Source organism: Schistocerca serialis, chromosome 7 (genome assembly GCF_023864345.2).
Source record: "Schistocerca serialis cubense isolate TAMUIC-IGC-003099 chromosome 7, iqSchSeri2.2, whole genome shotgun sequence".
Taxonomy (NCBI): Eukaryota; Metazoa; Arthropoda; class Insecta; order Orthoptera; family Acrididae; genus Schistocerca; species Schistocerca serialis.
In genome coordinates this window covers 22,094,281-22,114,874 of record NC_064644.1, presented here as the reverse complement: position 1 = coordinate 22,114,874, position 20,594 = coordinate 22,094,281, and the positions used below count along the sequence as shown (strand labels likewise).

The 20,594-nt window shown below is 39.0% G+C and overlaps 1 protein-coding gene across 1 annotated transcript in view; it reads right to left on the bottom strand.

Moving 5' to 3' along the window:
• Positions 1–2,017: 2,017 nt before the first annotated feature.
• Positions 2,018–20,594, bottom strand: part of LOC126412765 (neurobeachin) — a 1,487,907-nt gene continuing 1,469,330 nt past the window's right edge. The window contains exons 49-52 of the mRNA XM_050082518.1: positions 10,064–10,327; positions 5,079–5,275; positions 4,595–4,746; positions 2,018–4,343 (exon numbers count right to left, since the gene is read on the bottom strand). Of these exons, the coding sequence (XP_049938475.1) occupies positions 4,253–4,343; positions 4,595–4,746; positions 5,079–5,275; positions 10,064–10,327 (704 nt within the window). The 3' untranslated portion in view covers positions 2,018–4,252. The remainder of the gene's footprint in view (positions 4,344–4,594; positions 4,747–5,078; positions 5,276–10,063; positions 10,328–20,594) is intronic.

Below are 20,594 nucleotides of genomic sequence, written 5' to 3'. Positions count from 1 at the left end.
TTCCCACTGGTTAACTCTATTGACTGGGAATGTTTTGAGAGAATTAGTGAAATACATTTTGGTCCCAGGAGATGCTAAAGAAAACAAAAAAGCACACACAGTGTTTCTCCTCGATGCCAAATGATGTTTGTTGATGGCCCCACATCTGGCGCTGCCAGTTAACAATACTTATTCACAGCTATTACTAGCTGACCCACCGTCTTCCCCCTAATCCTGCCCTAATGAAAATTGTGGGTTTATTATGCACAATTTTGACAGTACTGTCTCTAATTGAATGTCCATGACATTAAGTGTCACTTGACATACAGTCAAAATTTATGATACACACTCACACACAAACCCCACTTCCACTTAAACTAGTGAGAGGAAACTCAAAAGTCAGTGCTTCTGATGTTCTGTGTCTACGTGTGTCTACTGTTATCTGCAGGTACGTGGATTGCCTGTCATCAGTGTCAGTTTATTATTCTGTCCCAGAATATCAGTTTTTGTATTTTGATTTGAAATTGTTGATCATAATCAAGATTTTTTAAATATTAATCAGTGAAAGTGTTTTTATATAGTATAAATAAATATTGTTCCTGTATACAGCCAAGTATTCAAATAAATGATGCCCCAAGATGGGTGACAAATGAAGTGCATAATACAACAAAGTTTAGGATGCAACAGCAACAATATGGAAATGATAGACTGTTACCTACCACACATGAGGCCCTGAGCCAAGACAGGCACAATGAAGGAAAATACTAGAAATGTTCAGCTTTTGGACAATGTCTTTCAACAGAAGTAGAAAAACACACAGTGTGACTCAACTCCCAGAGAGGGCAGTGGATATATCTGTGTGTGCGTGTGCCTTTTCTATTTCTGATGAAAGAAAGTCGGAAAGCTGAACATTCCTTGTATTCTTTTTCATTGTGCCTGTCTGTGACTCATCATCTCTGCTATATAACGAATAGCAATCTATCCTTTCCATAATAATGACATTATTCCTTCCTGCACTATCCTTTCCAGATCATATACATACCTGCCAAGAAGACCAAGAACATTAAAGAGCCCTTCAACCAGTATTAGGTCTCATTTACTTCAATAGCCTATTGTAGGACTATTACTCTGAGGAGTTTTAACAATGTGCGTCAAAAAACATGGGCACATCATTGGATACTTGTTTGTACACTGAAAATGTGATGTGACAGGGTCTCTGAACTTAGAGAGTTACTGACAAGTCTAATCTTAGCACTGAATTGTGGGAGCTTCTGCAGTCTGTACCTATACAAGAAATATTAAAATTTATTAGTTCTGGCGATTTCTTCATCACATTGCATGTCTTTGATATTCAGTACAGCTAGGATAAATGCTGTCCTCTTTCAGCTTATTAAAATATAAATAGTACAAGAGCATTATTCAACAGTGTGTGACCACTGTATAGCCTAATTTAAATGATACATTAGATGTTCCTTAATACCTTTCATCTGTTTGAGGCCAATGTTTGAAGAATGTTTGAAGTATGTTATCTGTTACTCTCTCCTAGGAACAGAAAATATTCTTCTAGTATCTGCCATAGAGAAGTTATCTACAATGAAACTTGTCTCCACTAGAATTCTTCATTTTTTTGTGTGGCAGTTAACCACTATTGTGAGTTTAAGGTATAACAATCACAAAACTTACCAAAATAAATTGGTCATATATTAAACTAGACTGATTTGGTTTGGCAAACAATTTATTTTATGATCAAGGGCGAGATCTAAATACAAACTTCGTGAAAAAAATATTATCTGTAAAGATGTCAAAAATTGTTGAAAAGTGCTGTTAAGCTAGACATGTGTTTTAGCTTTCAGAAATGAATAAATCTGCCAATGGAAAAATGTGAATCAAATCTTAGAACTGGCAAAGTGTTAATGGAAAAACAACCGTAATTTTTTTGGCTGCTGCAATACCCCAATTTAAGTAGAATTTTCCATATTCCCTTGTACACACAAAAACACTGTGTTTGTTATACTGGAAACAATAAACTCGAGCAACATATTTGAATAATATTTTATTCATTTATATCAAGTTACTGAGCAAATGCCTTATTAGATCTGGAGAGTAAAGAAGTGTGTTGTTTTTAAATTAAGATGTCTCCATCTCTTTTCTCATTGTTTAGTTGCTTGCTAGGGCAAAGAATTTAGTCTTGCTACATTTTATCATTATAAATCATATAACAAACACACTGTCCACTCACCAAACCTAATACCAAATTATACTCATTGTGAAAGTTTTTACAATTTCATAAAATTTTCTACTGCATCTACAACAAACTAAAGAAACTAATTTTTAAATTAAGTACATATTTTAGTTGACTTCTCACAACACATTACAATGTACAAAATACAATTAAGTACTGTTTCAAATACTTTAAAATTAATAACAACATGGGAACAATGAATTTCTTTGCAGAGGTTTTTCTTTCTGAACTTTGAAAAGCAGAGGCAGTTAGTTATGTAGAACAATACAACAAGATTTCTTCCAAGAATCTGGGAAGAGATACAAAATTTGGCAGCTGTTGTTTTCCTAAAAATGGAATTCACACTACTAGTGTTTAGTACACTACAACTACATTTTTTATTCTAAAACCACTGGTGCACAAACCCCATAACCACAATTGAAATATCAATCCAACCACCAAGATGTGAACACATTAGAAAAGCAAATTTAATGGCAGAATACTTTCAGAATGACAACTGACAACACAGTTGAGGAATGGTGAGAAAAAAAAAAAACACACTTTGGAGAGAGAAAAGGTGTAAAAATAAAGCTAGTCGTAACTCAAGGTGATGTGGTCTTAAGTACAGTACTCAGAGTAGTATTTACCAACAGTTCCATCCCAGAAATTATTGTGCCACAATCTCTCTATCATATCACTAATAAATTTAAAAAAAAAAAGTGTTTCAGAATCTTTAAAACATGTTCTCCCCTGTTTAACAAACTGAAAACGCATTCAAGTTAACTTAGTAATTGAATTCACTTATTTCTATGGTGTGACATCATTTAAGTACTTGCAAAATTTGAAATATGTACAGATTTACATAGTTGCTATGACATGTAACCGCTGTAGCACAGTTTCTCTTCCTTAGCTAAGAGTAAAGAAAATAATCACAGCACTTGGAATGTACAGACAATAAAATACTCGATTCTGTCAATGTTCTGTATCACAATATTTTATATGAAACATTGGACAAAGCTGCATTAGCTAATATTTGTACAGTCCAATTTCAAGCATAATATAATCACAATCAAACAGCAATGTCTCAGCATTCGCAAATGTAATTGCCTTCCTTTAAACACAATGAATGGTTCACTTCATGTGTAAACACATATTTAAAGCCAAAGCTTCACAGAAATGTATTAAAAATTTCAAATTACCTAAAATAAATTTATTGTTACATTTCTCTTCATCGGTATGGCTCTATTATTCCCCAGTTTCTTAGCAAATAATGACACATGATCAGAAACTGGCAAAAATTGAATTTTTGTGTCAATACACTACTGCACATTCTACTTGCTTCACGAACACTACATCTTATAACTCAGCATTTTTTTCTTTTTTTCACTTTTTCTTTTCTTTTTACAGTTAATGTTGCTCTCAACGGAATGTGAAACAGAATATAATACTTTTGTACATGTTCCAGAGAATATTTTTTTCTGTATATGGTTTTGCCATGCCTTAGTGAACATTATACTGCAACTCCAATTCAAATTCAAAATATATAATGCTTAGGAACTCAACTGTAAATGAAAATAGTATCTTCTCTGTTTATGTTACCTTGAAAATGTAAAATGACTGACAACATGTCATATAACAGGAAGGTAAATTCCCTTGTGACGAAACCAATATGCACCTACACACACATTTCCATCTCAGATTCAAAGTTTATAATACACACAGTTTCCATACTGAACACATATAAATTGGTGTAAACATTCTAACAGAACTGACATGTTGCTACAAAATCATTATATAAAAATTCTTGCAAAATTATCCCTGTGATACAAATAGATCACTGGATGAACTGTCTGAAGCACACCATTGGGAATACTTTTATAGATTCCATGCATCACACATTTCAAAAATATTTCTATCTTAACCATTCAACAAATTTATGCATTTTGCACCATATAACAACAAATGAAGTAGAATTTCATTTCCACAGGCTTTTCAGCTAAATGTGGAACACCACATTTTCAGAAGTAAATGAGCACAATACAAAGGTTCCTTTCAGTATCTCTGCTGGAATTCGTGATGCCATCTATTAAAATCAATATGAAACACCACTATGGATCCAGTTGCAAGGCCAGCCAATAAGAACCTATGGTGAAAAATCATCTTTATTAGATTCATCATTCTTCCTGCTCAGGATATAAATAAACTGTTTATAAATACAAATCTGAATGGTTGATTGAGACAGGCACTATAAAAATGTTAATTTTTTTTAAAGCTAGTCATGTAACTGATAGCACTCATTGCTGAAATGGTACACATTAGTAATAATTAGCATTAACTCAGGAGAGCCAAGAGATAATAAATGTGTATGTACAGCTGAAAAATGAGTATACTTACTTCTGATCATGCGAAAGAGCTATGGAGCGAACGCTGCTATCACATGCTGGGAATGCGTACAGGAGGGCCAAATTGAATGTGCGCCACACTTCCACAATTCCTTTGTCTCCTCCTGTCATGAGATACTCTCCATCACGGCTCAGAAGCAGACACTGAAAACAGTATGCTCAGTAACTATATTATCATGTAAAAGCAAGGAAGAAACAACTGCAAAATGAAGACCTAAATCAAGGCATCTGCAAATAAAGTAATTTCAAGAACAGATACAATGTTGTTTTGTTAATGATGCACATACTGTATTGCACTAGATCCATAAATTTATTTTTACATATGATGATAAAACAAAGCACTATTAAGATTCTGTAGTGATTAACAAGTAAATATAGGTAAACCCAGTAAAGTTAAGGCAGTTATGACAAACAGTGGCAACAGAAAAACAAAGGTGAACAAAAGATATACAACTTGGAATTCGAATCAGTATTACCTGTAGGTTGTCATTATGTGATTCGTGACGAAGTCTCTTTCCATTTATTGTAAATGCAGCTATGTGTCCACGTTCGTAGTTGACAACTATAACACCCTCTCGAGACATAGCTATGTTCTCTGGAGACTGGAATCCTGAAGGAGGGTCCAAAGACCTTAGAAGATCTCCAAATGTTGTATGAACAAGAACAGGTCCATCTGACAAGGAAAAAAAAGCACACAATGAAACACACCTTTAGTTTATTTGATGAAAAATTAAACTACTGTCTACATCACTGAATCTTCATGGTTGTCAAACTGAACAGTAATTCAATGGCTAATTTCTACATAAGGAAAAAAATGGACATTACATGTTATGCTTCAACAAATGACAATTCTGACAAAACGATACAATATTCTGGCCCGAGACCCTGCAGTTAGTGGTCCTGTACGCATGCATGAGGTGTCCTTGCTTGTGTGTGTGATTGCTTCTCTCATCACGTGCTGTTACCCACAGTCTGGCCTCAGCAACCACAGACAGTGGTCACGTGTTTTATCTATTTCAGAAGAAGACCTTCTGGCCAAAAGCTTTTGTGTTTAGTAGTCACTTTGTTGTGGCTGTCTGCTACACAACATCCCCACTGTATGGTGAGTAGCAATCTACCCATTTCATAATATTGTTACTATTCCATCCTGGATTTTCCATTGTTTGAAAATGATACAATATACATTTGAAGAAAATCACAATGATAAACAAAGACTGATTTCCTTTATTTACAAAATACATGAATTTATATATGCTACAAGTAAGTTTAAGCATGAAAGAAAACAGTCATTAGATGTAAATTGAACACCTAACATTTATACAGCAATGATTTAATAACAGAAAGCTTAGACAAACACACAACTACTTAAAATCAGGAGACAAAATTCTGTAACATCATCTCAACCTGAAGGAAATTTTAAACATTTTAACTCAAGTTAAAATGTACACATTATAATCGGATTAGTAACAGTATTTCATTGCCCAACTGTACATTACCTTTACTGTCAAATTTCTACATTTCTTTCCATTCAGTGACATATTTTTCCATAAATTCCACCACCAATATAAGCATTCATAGACGTGAATGAGTTGTGTCGTACAAGCCATCCACATCCCTACATCTACATCCATACCCTGCAAAACATTGTGAAATGCAATGCAAACCATCCTTCTCATTGTATCAGTTATTAGGGCTTCTACCCATTGCACTCACGTAAGCAGTGGTGGAAGAATGACTGTTTAAATGTGTGCGATTCGTAGGGAGTTTTAGTATATTCCTAGACTGACTATTTAAAGCTAATTCTTGGAACTTTGTAAGCAGGTTTTCACTGGACAGTTAGTGCCTATCTTCAAGTGTCTGCCCAGTTCAGCTTCTTTAGCATTTCTGTGACACTCTCACAAACGTCAAACAAATCTGTAACCATGCATGCTGCCCTTCTCTCTATCCCCTTAGACATACCTGGTATAAGTCCCACACACTTGAGAAATATTCCAGTGTGGGTCCCACAAGTGATTTGCAACCAGTATCCTTTGTAGACTAACATGCAAAGATGCGAGCTGGAGAGAGTGCCACAGAGACTCGGCACTCAAATGAGTTCCACCGGTGGCAAGGGTGGCACTGACGATGAAGATATCGACTTTGTCTCGGCCAATTGCCAGCCGAGTACAATCCACCAATGACCAGATGACAACGGACAGAAGCCTACTCATAAGATAGAAGAGCAGCTCTCGTCCAATTGGTTATAGATCGTCGTCCAGGGCTGACTTAGACAGGGAACGTTGTATAGTGAACTCTTCAAGTGAACAGACATTTGTAGTAATTGCATTTGCTACATACTGTTAGGTTTACCTATGATTATTTGCACTTAGCCACTGAAGGTTTTTTTTGTGTTATATTACAAGAAGTGTTGCAAGACTTCAATATTCAACTAGTCACAAAGATAAGTAAACCTTTTAACTCATTTGTTGGAGTGTTGTAGAACCTTTGTTCTCCTGTCCTGTTAATAGTGGCAGGGAGAAATTGTCTTAATGGTGTACTGCACCAGAAGCCATTTCACGAACTCACTCACCCGGCATACTGTAACAACAGTGGCAACTTGGCCCCCACAGCAGTAGTGATGAGGCCTTTACAAAAACTGGCAACGAGGGTTACAAAACACGATTTTACATTTATGAACATTTAAAGCTAGTTGCAAATCTTTGCACCACTTTGAAATCTTATCAAGCCATGGGGATATCTGGGTGGCTTTTTTTTTGGCAAGTATTTCACTACAGAAGGCAGAAGCAACCACTGCAGCCTCTTCCTGTAAACTGTACTAACAACAAACTGAAACATGATAATCTACTCTCACTGATAATAAAAGCCCGGTTTCCTTTATTTATGTGTATGTTTGTATGGAGGAGAGCAGCTTCTCTGACAAATGCTACTGCTCCCTCTCTTAAGCCATGCTGCCAAAGTTGCTACATAATGCTTTAAACAGTGCATTATAGCTCTAGCCAGGATGCTGTGAGCTGCCTCTAAAGTCACGATACGTTTAACACAGACATCACAATCGAGATGAATTCACATCCCCAAAAGCATACATCCTCATAAATTGTGGAAGGGGTGAAAAATAAGCTAATTGTTTATTTCATTTTTTGAACATCTGGAAATTTTTAATTTGCTGCTTGTTGTCCACTGGTAATCCGTTATAGACATTTGCGCTAGAAAATATATAGGGTTTATCTGAAATGAATGTAGGCAATGAGACGGCTGGTAGAGTGGGTCACGACAAACCTATTTTACATAGCAACCCGTGTTTGAACCCCTTAGCATACAGCGTTATTGAACAGCATCGTGCACCTCCAATAGTGTAGGCAAGTATTTGTGACATCACAGTAAAAGTGTTGAAGTTTTATGACCTTTATTTGCAAACGCTGTAATCGACATAGTTGCAGATATTTCAGGTAGGACAACACTACGGGTTTTCCAGCTCTTAGTGGGACGTGAATGCATTGCTTTTGGCTGTGGAAACATCTGTCTGATAGGTGTTACATAGAGGGCAGCACTTGTGCACACTGCGGAGTATGGTTCACCCTGCATCAGTTTGTCATCAAATGGGGACACTCTTGTGTTTGTTACTGTATGTACTGGACAGGAAATGAAATGCTATTCTGGGGAGGAAAGGGCAGACATGCACTGTGCTTACAGGCTGGTGGATGGAAGTGCTCACGCTGCCCAACATTTGTACATTCGGCAGTTTCCGAGTTGTTGAGTGCCACATCCACACACATTAACTGCCGTCCACAGGTCACTATGAGGGACTGGATCACCTGAGGTACGTCTTACAATGGCACGTTCTCGTAAAGGCACATGTTGCACAGGAAATGGGTGGAAGTCACTCCACAATTTGGCGTATATGGCAGGAAGATGATTTTCACTCCTGACGCCTCCAGAAGGTCAACGCCTTAACCCAAATGATTCTCCACATCAAATTGAATTCTGCTGAGAAGGTATGTTGAACAGCCACAATCAAGAAGTGCAGACATGGGAAAATCCACACACTGCCTTTGTTCATGGTCATCAAGATCACTTCAGTGCCAACATTTGAGCCGGCTTGGTAAGTGGTAATCTGGTCAGTCCATACGTCCCATCAGTGACTGAACACAAACAAATACTTAATCTGGAAATTCTTCCAATCCATCTGTGGCATGACTCAGCAAACCAGTGTTTAATAGTATTGGTTGAAAACAGTCTCGGTTACAATTTTAGTTTTTTTATTTATCAACTACAAGTTTCACCTTATTTACGCATCTTCAGGCTGATCTTAATTTGGTATTTCTTAGGACGATCCATCAAACAGTATGCCCTTTAGCTACACTGTCTAATTGATCGTCCTAAGAAATACCAAATTAAGAGCAGCCTGAAGATGCGTAAATAAGGTGAAACACATAGTTGATAAATAAAAAACCTAAAATTGCAACCAAGACTGTTTTCAACTAATACTAATAAATACTTAATCTTTTCACAAGAAACTCTGCAAGAGCTGTTGGATCATGTTCCACTCAACATGCAACAGCTAATGTGGTACCAACACGATAGTGCACCTGTGCACTTAGCACACGCAATGTGAATGCCTTCGTGTGAAACCTTTGGTGAGAACTGGATAGGGTGCAGTGGGCTGGTGGCATCGTCTGCACGTTCCCCTGACTTGATACTCATTGATTTTTTCTTCTGGGGCCACATTAATCTGTTGTCTATGAAACACCCATTGGACTGATAAAGAGCTGATAGTGTGCATTATGGCAGCCTCTGATGCAATTTCCACTTTGCCAGGAGTGCTTGAAAGTGGGTGACAGTCACTCCGGATAATTTTGAGCACTTCTTGTAACTGTTTTCAGATAAAGATTATATAAAAGTAACATCACCTCGACTTCTCATTTATCTTGATGCCACAAATACATTGAAAATGTTGCCCTGCAGACCTGCTGCCATGATGGCATGTTGTGTGCCTACCCTCTTGGCAGTATGCAATGCTGTTCAACAACACCTAGCACTGTATGCTGAGGGATGTGACATGGGCTGCTATGTGAAATATGCTTGTTATGACCCACTCTACCAGCCATGTGCAATATTCTAACTGCATCAGTCTGTAAAATAAGTTTGTTTTTGACCTTCACTGCATTGCTCCAGAAGATTATGCTATATGATAGTATCATGTGAAAATAAGATCAGTTTACTTCAAACCCATGTGAAGATCAACACAATGATATAAATTTCTCAGTGAAAAGCACTTGAGCTTTTTAGTTATTACAGAGAGGAATCTTGAATAAAAGACACCACCTGGAAGTACAGTAACATATTAAATACACAAATCCATTTAAATACTGAACAAGTCGTGGAAACTTTGCCAAATACATTTCATTCTACTAATTGTTTGGATGTGTTAATGATAAAAACTTGCACTGACACCTGTACTCACTTGTTGAACCTGATACTACAAGTCCAAGCTCGGCAGAAATCACGACACTGGTGACGGGCTGCTCGTGGCCTGTGAGAGTGGCACGTGGCGTAGGTGCTTCACCTTCCCCAACAATGGTTTGTGTTCGTGCATTCCAGTGCCATAGCAATACTGTGCAGTCAGCTGAGCCTGATGCTATATAGCAGTCTGATGTAATATTGCACTCAGAGCGTGAGAGACACGTAACTACACCATAGTGACCAAAAATTATTTGAACTATCTTTGCTGCAACAGAAAAATGAAACATGTAAAAATCAGAACATTGTTCATAAAATGACAAAACATAAACATCAACAAAAAGTAAGCAACAGTCGTGCAGTACAAGAATTTACTTCAATCTGCAGGGGCTAATAATAATACATAAGAACTGGGAAGGTGTCAGCTGTGGCTTACCGGTAGGTATGAATACAATATCATCTGTCCAGAATGTTTTGAGAAAAAATGAAAACCCAAATCAGATTAGCTGGCTTGTATGAACTATCCTGTATAATTTCTATATCAGAAGTTTTCTTACACCTAACAATTCCTTCCAGTGAGATGCAACTGCCATAATATAATCAAGCAGATCAAATATTAACAGTATTTTTCTATTTACCCATTGATTTCACTGACACAGACACTGCAAAGATTCACATGGATTACATTTTTGTTTGTTATGAAATTCAAATTTATTAATATATGAAACACCAGTAACTGCCTCTTTTATTTACGTGCATATGAGTGTGGTCCCGTAAGTACCCAATCCAACAAAGAAAATACAAAAATTTTGGAAAAAATGTTTTTATTTTTCAACATAATCTACTTTCAGCTCTATAAACTTTTCCCAGCGAGGTTCAATAAGTTCGATACCGTTTTTATAATCAGAACTGTCTAATTCCTCAAAATAGCCATTAACAGCCAACATCACGTCTTTATTTGTTGAAAATCTTCGACCACCGAGCCATTTTTTCAAGTTTGGGAACAGAAAATAATCTGAGAGGGCTAAATCAAACAAATAGGGTGCATGAGGTAGCAATTCAAACTTTAATTCATAAATTTTGGCCATTGCAATAACGGACTTGTGAATTGGTACATTGTCCTGAAGAAACAACACTTTCTTCTTGGCCAAATGCAGCTGTTTTTGCCTGATTTCTTCACCCAAACATTGCAATAAGTTCACATAATACTCGCCATTGATAGTTTTTCCTTTTTGAAGGTAGTCAATGAAAATTATCCCACGTGCATCCCAAAAAACCGACACCGTGACCTTTCCTGCAGATGAAATGGTCTTTGCCTTCTTTGGAGTCAGTTCTCCAATTTGTGTCCATTGTTTTGACTGTTCTTTTGTCTTGGGAGTAAAGTGGGGGACCCATGTTTCATCCATGGCTATGAAACAGTGCAAAAAATCAGCTTTGTTGCTGTGAAATGTCTCCAAAAACTCAACTGAAACATCTTCATGACACTGTTTTTGCTCAAGTGTCAGCAAACACAGTAAAAACCTTGCACATAGTTTTCCCATGCCAAATTCTCAGATAATATGCAATGTACCACACTTTTTGAAATGCATACTATGTCTGCTGGGTCGCGCACTTTCAGCTGATGATAATTCAGTACCGCTTTGTGGGTTTTCTTCACCATTTCTGGACTCTTCACCTCATTTGGTTGACCACTGCGATGCTCGTCTTGGCAGCTCATATAGCCTCACTTAAACTCAGCTACCCAATATTTTACTGTTATCAACGCAGGAGCAGGCACTCCCAAAGTAGAATATATCATATGCTTTCTAATCCAGAAGTATTTTTCAACAATAGCTGCCATCTCGCTGTCAGACCATGTACTTATGGGACCAGCCTTGTATTCCATCGATCCAGTTGTAGTAGTAGTAGTTTACTCATTCACAGACAATCTACATTGGGTGGATTTCATCAGATAAATACATAGCATTATACATACCACATTAAAAATTGCATATACAACTCAGTTCATTACAAAAATAATGAAAGATATTTTGCATGGAATACATAGTTGACATTTACATACAAATGCATGGTATTAGGTTGGTGTATAAGTTCATAGCATTTTTCCAAAATGAACACAACAGACACACATAACAGAGACTTTAGCCATCCATAATATACACTCCTTCACTATTTACAACAGTCTGTCAATGCTTGGGCAACTTTTCGGTTCCACAACTGTAGAAATCACGTGGTTCTGAAATGAAGAAATCACTGAGCCATGTTTGGAGTGCATTTTCATCCAGAGAGGAAGTCCTTAAAGGCTGTTCAGGTGAGAGCAGAAAAGGTGAAAATCTGAGGGCACAAGACCTGGTGAATAAGGTAGGTGAAGAATGACTTCCCAAGCCAACTCCCGTACACTGTTTTTTCTCACTTTAGCAGAACGTGGGTGGGTGCTATTGTGGAGTAGCATCATTTTGCACAATCTTTCTGGTCATTGTTCTTGGATTGTGCTGGGAAGACACCTCAGTTGTTGACAATAATTGTCAGCAGTGATGGGTACACCTCGGGAAAGCAATTTGTAGTACACCACACGCTGTCGCTGCTCCGCCACATGCATAACATTATCATTTGTGGATGCACACAGGTCATTGTATAGGGAATTGTCACTTTGTTTGGGCTCAACCACTCCTTTCTTATCCTTATGTCAGCATAAAGACACAATTTCTCAACAGCAGTAACGATACAGGACAGGAATGATCAGTGTTGTAAATGAGCCAATTGATGATGAGCAAGCAGAGATGCACATATGGCTACTCACTGATTTTTGTGATTTTAGCTTAGAGCATTGGTACCCATACACCTGATTTTTCAACCTTCCCCATTGCACGAAAATGTCACACAATGGTGGAATGATCACAGTTCATCAAATCTGCCAGTTCCCAAGTACTCTGTCATGGTTTATTGTGGATTAATGTGTTTAAATGATCTACATCAATCCTCAAAGGTCTTCCTGAATGTGTTGAGTCACTAATTTCAAAACAATTGTTCTTAAAACAAGAAAGCCATTTTCTTGCAATACTCTGCCAATGGCACTATCCCCATACATGGCGCAAATGTTTTTAGCTTCCTCAGCTGATGTCATGCCTCTACTGAACTCAAACAGATGCATATGTCAGAAATGTTCTGACTTCTCTACTTGGCTCTCCATTTTTTACTGTCCACAGCACCACCACTATCTCCAAACAACAAAACGACAACATGTGAACTCAAACAGCAACAGTGAATTGCAAATAATAAATGATAATCAATCAATACAGCCGTGGTAACCAGAAAACCAATACACAAAACAAAAATGGTATGAACTTATTAAAAATCTGAATACTGCTTCCTTAAATGCAGGCATTTTTTTAATTTCTTTCATCTATGCTGGAAGTTTGCTATACAATCTAGTACCTTGAATCTTTGTTTCTTTCTTAACTAAAGCTTTGTTTACTCTTTTTACATGGATATCATTGCACATTATTGTATTATATGAATGAAAATCTGAGTTAGTTTTGAAATTGTCAGTGTACCTTTTTATGTTTACACTTTTTTGTATACAGAGTCATGGTAAAGGTAAAATACTCAGCTCTTGAAGTAAATGATTGTAAGGTGTTAGCCTTGAACTGTTGATAGTTATTCTAACGGTTCATTTTTGTACAGTGAAGATTGTTTTTATGTTTCTCTTATTATGACCCCAGACAGTGAGACCATAACTAAAGGCAGAATGGATTTAAGCAAAGTAGACAATTCTACTACACTGTGTACTACACATAACACTAATTCCATGTAACACACAGCAAGGAGAGGTTAAACTGTTAGTGATTCAGAAGATGTGAGCTGTCCAGCCTAAATTTTCATCGATAATGACACGTAAAAATTTTGTGACAGCCATCCTCTCAATTTCTTTATTTTGCATTCTGAGGTCTATGTCATTAGGTGACTGTTTTTCTGTAAAGGGTATAATTAGTTAACATCTCAATTTCAAACCAATTTTGTAAATATTCCAACACTCTGGTTACTGATTTTGGCAATATATGGTTTATATCAGTTATAACAACATTTAAACCAAGCAACGGAAAACCAGGATTGGATAATGACAATATTATGGAAAGGATAGATTGTTACTCACTATACAGAGGAGACGTTGAGCCACAGACAGGCGCAACAAAAAGATTGCTACACATGTGAGGTTTTGGTCAAAAGACCTTCTTGTAAAATACACACACCTACGCACGCACGCACGCACGCACACACACACACACACACACACACACACACACACACACACACACACACACACACACACACACACACACACACAAAAGGCCAATGTGTCTGACCACTAGGTTCAGACTGCGAGCAACTGTGCCTAGTGGGAGAAGCATTCTGGGTAGTGGGAGTAAGGAAGTGGCTAGGGTGGGGATGAGGAGGGATAACAGTGTAGGGGTGGTCAAGGGTGTAGTGTTGGTTGTGGGAGCAAGCACGGACATGGTGGGAACAAGGTAGGGCTATTAGGTGCACTCAAGAGGTTTGAGGCTGGGGAGGGGTAGGGGTGCGGTGGGGGTGGGGGAGCGGGCATGGTAGGGGGGAGGGGAAGGGAAATGGAGGAGGAGAGAAGTAGGGGAGGGGAAAAGAAGAGACTAGTGAGTACGCTGATGGAATAGAAGGCTGTGAATTGCTGGATTGGGACCGAGGAAGGGGATAGATGGGTGAAGGACACGAACTAGTGAAGGTTGAGGCAAGGTGGGGTTCTGGGAAGTGCCTTGCACAGAAACAGGTCTCCTGTGCTTTTTCACTCCGGTCATCTACGACCTTCCTCACTCCCATCATCTAGTCAGAAAGGAGCACTACCCTTGTTACTCAGTGCCATCCAGGACTGGAGCAACTGAATCATATTCTCTGCCAGGGTTTCAACTACTTCTTGTCATGCCCTGAAGTGAGGATTACCCTATACACTATCCTTCTCACCACTTCCACAGTGGTACTCCACCACCCACCGAACCTTTGCAATATCCTTGACTATCCCTACTCCACCCCTGGCCCCAACCCCTTGTCTCATGGCTCATGTATGTGTAAGAGACCTACATACAAGACCTGTTCCATACGTTCCTCCCACCATCAACAAATCCAGTCAGGTCACAAGCATCACCTGTTCCATCAAAAGCAGAGCTTCTGTGAAGGCAGCCACATGATCTACGAACTAAGCTGCAACCACGTGCTGCATTCTATGAGGGGTTGAGAACCAACAAGCTGAACCTTCCTTGCAGGTTAAAACTGTGAGCTGGATTGAGACTCAAACTCGGGACCTCTGGCTTCACAGGCAAGCACTCTACCAACTGAGCTACCCACGAATGACTCACAACCTGTTCTCATAGCCTTACTTACCAACAAGCTGTCTGTCCACTGACGAACTGTGGCTAAGAGACAGCTGGACCACCCAGTTGCTGAGCACGCTGCCTATCATAACGTTCTTCATTTTAATGACTGCTTTACAGCCTGTATCATATGGATCCTTCCTACTAACACCAGATTTTTTGAATTTCATAGGTGGTACTTCTCCCTGTAATACATCCTACATTCCTGTAATCCCCTTGGTCTCAACATTTGGCAGTCCCTGTCCATCACCCACCAATACTGTTCCCTCCTCTCACTCCAGCACTACACATTCTTTTATTCCACCACCGAACTCACTAGTCTCTCACATTTTATTTCCCTTCCTCTACTTCTCTCCTCCTCTGCTGCGCCCCCCCCCCCCCCCAGCCCTACATCCCTGCATGCTCCCACAAGCAGCACTACACCTCCCCCCCCCCCACCCTATCCCTCTCCTCCTTGCCCCAGACTCCTCCTTAGCCCCACCATCCAAGAGTGCTTCTACCATCAGGTAAAGTTGCTCACAGTGGCCAGACACACTGGTTGCGCATGTGAGTTGTGCTTGTGTGAATGGGCACATTTTCTGTTTTAGAAGAAGGCCTTTTGGCCAAAAGCTAACATGTGTAGCAGTGTCTATGTTGTGCCTGTCTGCAACTGAACATCTCCTCTATATGGCATGTAACAGTCCGCCATTTACATTACAGCAACATTTGTATCATCAGCAAGCAGGGTTATGTGCAAACCATTGAATGGAATCTTTGTCATTTCCACAAACAAAAAAATAAGAGGTCCCAGAACACTGCTCTGTGGTACCCCAACTTATACAGTATTAAAATCAGATCTGTAAACAATACTTCCTACCCCCATGAACCATGGACCTTGCCGTCGGTGGGGAGGCTTGCGTGCCTCAGCGATACAGATGGCCGTACCGTAGGTGCAACCACAACGGAGGGGTATCTGTTGAGAGGCCAGACAAACGTGTGGTTCCTGAAGAGGGGCAGCAGCCTTTTCAGTGGTTATAAATACAAAATCAAATAGGGGTAATGCAGGAGTAGGTTTAATAATGAATAAAAAAATAGGAGTGCGGGTAAGCTACTACCAACAGCATAGTGAAAGCATAATTGTGGGCAAGATAGACACAAAGCCCATGCCTACTACAGTAGTATAAGTTTATATGCCAACTAGATCTGCAGATGATTATGAAATTGATGAAATGTATGATGAAGATGAAATGGGAGATATGATACTGCGTGAAGAGTTTGACAGAGCACTGAAAGACCTGAGTCAAAACAAGGCCCCCGGAGTAGACAATATTCCATTGGAACTACTGACGGCCGTGGGAGAGCCAGTCCTGACAAAACTCTACCATCTGGTGAGCAAGATGTATGAAACAGGCGAAATACCCTCAGACTTCAAGAAGAATATAATAATTCCAATCCCAAAGAAAGCAGGTGTTGACAGATGTGAAAATTACCGAACTATCAGCTTAATAAGTCACAGCTGCAAAATACTAACACGAATTCTTTACAGACGAATGGAAAAACTAGTAGAAGCCAACCTCGGGGAAGATCAGTTTGGATTCCGTAGAAACACTGAAACACGTGAGGCAATACTGACCTTACGACTTATCTTAGAAGAAAGATTAAGGAAAGGCAAACCTACGTTTCTAGCATTTGTAGACTTAGAGAAAGCTTTTGACAATGTTGACTGGAATACTCTCTTTCAAATTCTAAAGGTGGCAGGGGTAAAATACAGGGAGCGAAAGGCTATTTACAATTTGTACAGAAACCAGATGGCAGTTATAAGAGTCGAGGGACATGAAAGGGAAGCAGTGGTTGGGAAGGGAGTAAGACAGGGTTGTAGCCTCTCCCCGATGTTGTTCAATCTGTATATTAAGCAAGCAGTAAAGGAAACAAAAGAAAAATTCGGAGTAGGCATTAAAATTCATGGAGAAGAAATAAAAACTTTGAGGTTCACCGATGACATTGTAATTCTGTCAGAGACAGCAAAGGACTTGGAAGAGCAGTTGAATGGAATGGACAGTGTCTTGAAAGGAGGATATAAGATGAACATCAACAAAAGCAAAACAAGGATAATGGAATGTAGTCTGATTAAGTCGGGTGATGCTGAGGGAATTAGATTAGAAAATGAGGCACTTAAAGTAGTAAAGGAGTTTTGCTATTTGGGGAGCAAAATAACTGATGATGGTCGAAGTAGAGAGGATATAAAATGTAGGCTGGCAATGGCAAGGAAAGCGTTTCTGAAGAAGAGAAATTTGTTAACATCCAGTATTGATTTAAGTGTCAGGAAGTCATTTCTGAAAGTATTCATATGGAGTGTAGGCATGTATGGAAGTGAAACATGGACGATAAATAGTTTGGACAAGAAGAGAATAGAAGCTTTCGAAATGTGGTGCTACAGAAGAATGCTGAAGATTAGATGGGTAGATCACATAACTAATGAGGAAGTATTGAATAGGATTGGGGAGAAGAGAAGTTTGTGGCACAACTTGACCAGAAGAAGGGATCGGTTGGTAGGACATGTTCTGAGGCATCATGGGATCACCAATTTAGTATTGGAGGGCAGCGTGGAGGGTAAAAATCGTAGAGGGAGACCAAGAGATGAATACACTAAGCAGATTCAGAAGGATGTAGGTTGCAGTAGGTACTGGGAGATGAAAAAGCTTGCACAGGATAGAGTAGCATGGAGAGCTGCATCAAACCAGTCTCAGGACTGAAGACCACAACAACAACAACAATGATGAGATAAAAGAAATTATTGAGGTAGTGAAGGGAGATGAAAATTTAATAGTCATGGGTGATTGGAATTCGAGAGTAGGAAAAGGGAGAGAAGGAAACATAGTGGGTGAATATGGATTGGGGGATAGAAATGAAAGAGGAAGCCATCTGATAGAATTTTGCTCAGAGCATAACTTAATCATAGCCAACACTTGGTTCAAGAATCATAAAAGAAGGTTGTATACATGGAAGAATCCTGGAGATACTAGAAGGTATCAGATAGATTATATAATGGTAAGACAGAGATTTAGGAACCAGGTTTTAAATTGTAAGACATTTCCAGGGGCAGATGTGGACTCTGACCACGATCTATTGGTTATGAACTGTAGATTAAAACTGAAGAAACTGCATAAAGGTGGGAATTTAAGGAGATGGGACCTGGATAAACTGACTAAACCAGAGGTTGTACAGAGGTTCAGGGAAAGCATAAGGGAACAATTGACAGGAATGGGAGAAATAAATACAGTAGAAGAAGAATGGGTAGCTCTGAGGGATGAAGTAGTGAAGGCAGCAGACGATCAAGTAGGTAAAAAGACGAGGGCTAGTAGAAATCCTTGGGTAACAGAAGAAATATTGAATTTAATTGATGAAAGGAGAAAATATAAAAACGCAGTAAATGAAGCAGGCAAAAGGGAATACAAACGTCTCAAAAATGTGATCGAGAGGAAGTGCAAAATGGCTAAGCAGGGATGACTAGAGGACAAATGTAAGGATGTAGAGGCTTATCTCACTAGGGGTAAAATAGATACTGCCTACAGGAAAATTAAAGAGACCTTTGGAGAAAAGAGAGCCACTTGTATGATTTTCAAGACCTCAGATGGAAACCCAGTTCTAAGCAAAGAAGGGAAAGCAGAAAGGTGGAAGGAGTATATAGAGGGTCTATACAGGAGCGATGTTCTTGAGGATAATATTACGGAAATGGAAGAGGAGGTAGATGAAGATGAAATGGGAGATATGATACTGTGTGAAAGGTTTGACAGAGCACTGAAAGACCCGAGTGGAAACATGGTCCCGGGAGTAGACAACATTCAATTAGAACTACTGACAGCCTTGGGAGAGCCAGTCCTGACAAAACTCTACCATCTGGTGAGCAAGACGTATGAGACAGCCGAAATTCCCTCAGAGTTCAAGAAGAATATAATAATTCCAATCCCAAAGAAAGCAGGTGCTGACAGATGTGAAAATTACCAAACTATCAGTTTAATAAGTCACAGCTGCAAAATCCTATCACACATTCTTTACAGACAAATGGAAAATCTGGTAGAAGCCGACCTCGGGGAACATCAGTTTGGATTCCATAGAAATGTTGGAATACGTGAGGCAATACTGACCCTACGACTTTTCTTAGAAGAAAGATTAAGGAAAGGCAAACCTACATTTCTAGCATTTGTAGACTTAGATAAAGCTTTTGACAATGTTGACTGGAGTACTCTCTTCCAAATTCTGAAGGCAGCAAGGGTAAAATACAGGGAGTGAAAGGCAATTTACAATTTGTACGGAAACCAGATGGCAGTTATAAGAGTCGAGGGGCATGAAAGGGAAGCAGTGGTTGGGAAGGGAGTGAGACAGGGTTGTAGCCTCTCCCCGATGCTATTCAATCTGTATATTGAGCAAGCAGTAAAGGAAACAAAAGAAAAGTTCAGAGTAGGTATTAAAATCCACGGAGAAGAAATAAAAACTTTAAGGTTCGCCGATGACATTGTAATTCTGTCAGAGACAGCAAAAGACTTGGAAGAGCAGTTGAACGGAATGGACAGTGTCTTGAAAGGAGGGTATAAGATGAACATCAACAAAAGCGAAACAAGGATAATGGAATGTAGTCGAATTAAGTTGGTTGATGCTGAGGGAATTAGATTAGGAAATGAGACACTTAAAAGTAGTAAAGGAGTTTTGCTATTTGGGGAGCAAAATAACTGATGATGGTTGAAGTAGAGAGGATATAAAATGTAGACTGGCAATGGCAAGGAAAGCGTTTCTGAAGAAGAGAAATTTGTTAACATCGAGTATAGATTTAAGTGTCAGGAAGTCGTTTCTGAAAGTATTTGTATGGAGTGTAGCCATGTATGGAAGTGAAACATGGACGATAAATCGTTTAGACAAGAAGAGACTAGAAGCTTTTGAAATGTGGTGCTACAGAATAATGCTGAAGATTAGATAGGTAGATCACATAACTAATGAGGAGGTAGTGAATAGAATTGGGGAGAAGAGGAGTTTGTGGCACAACTTGACTAGAAGAAGGGATCGGTTGGTAGGACATGTTCTGGGGCATCAAGAGATCACCAATTTGGTACTGGAGGGCAGCGTGGAGGGTAAAAATCGTAGAGGGAGACCAAGAGATGAATA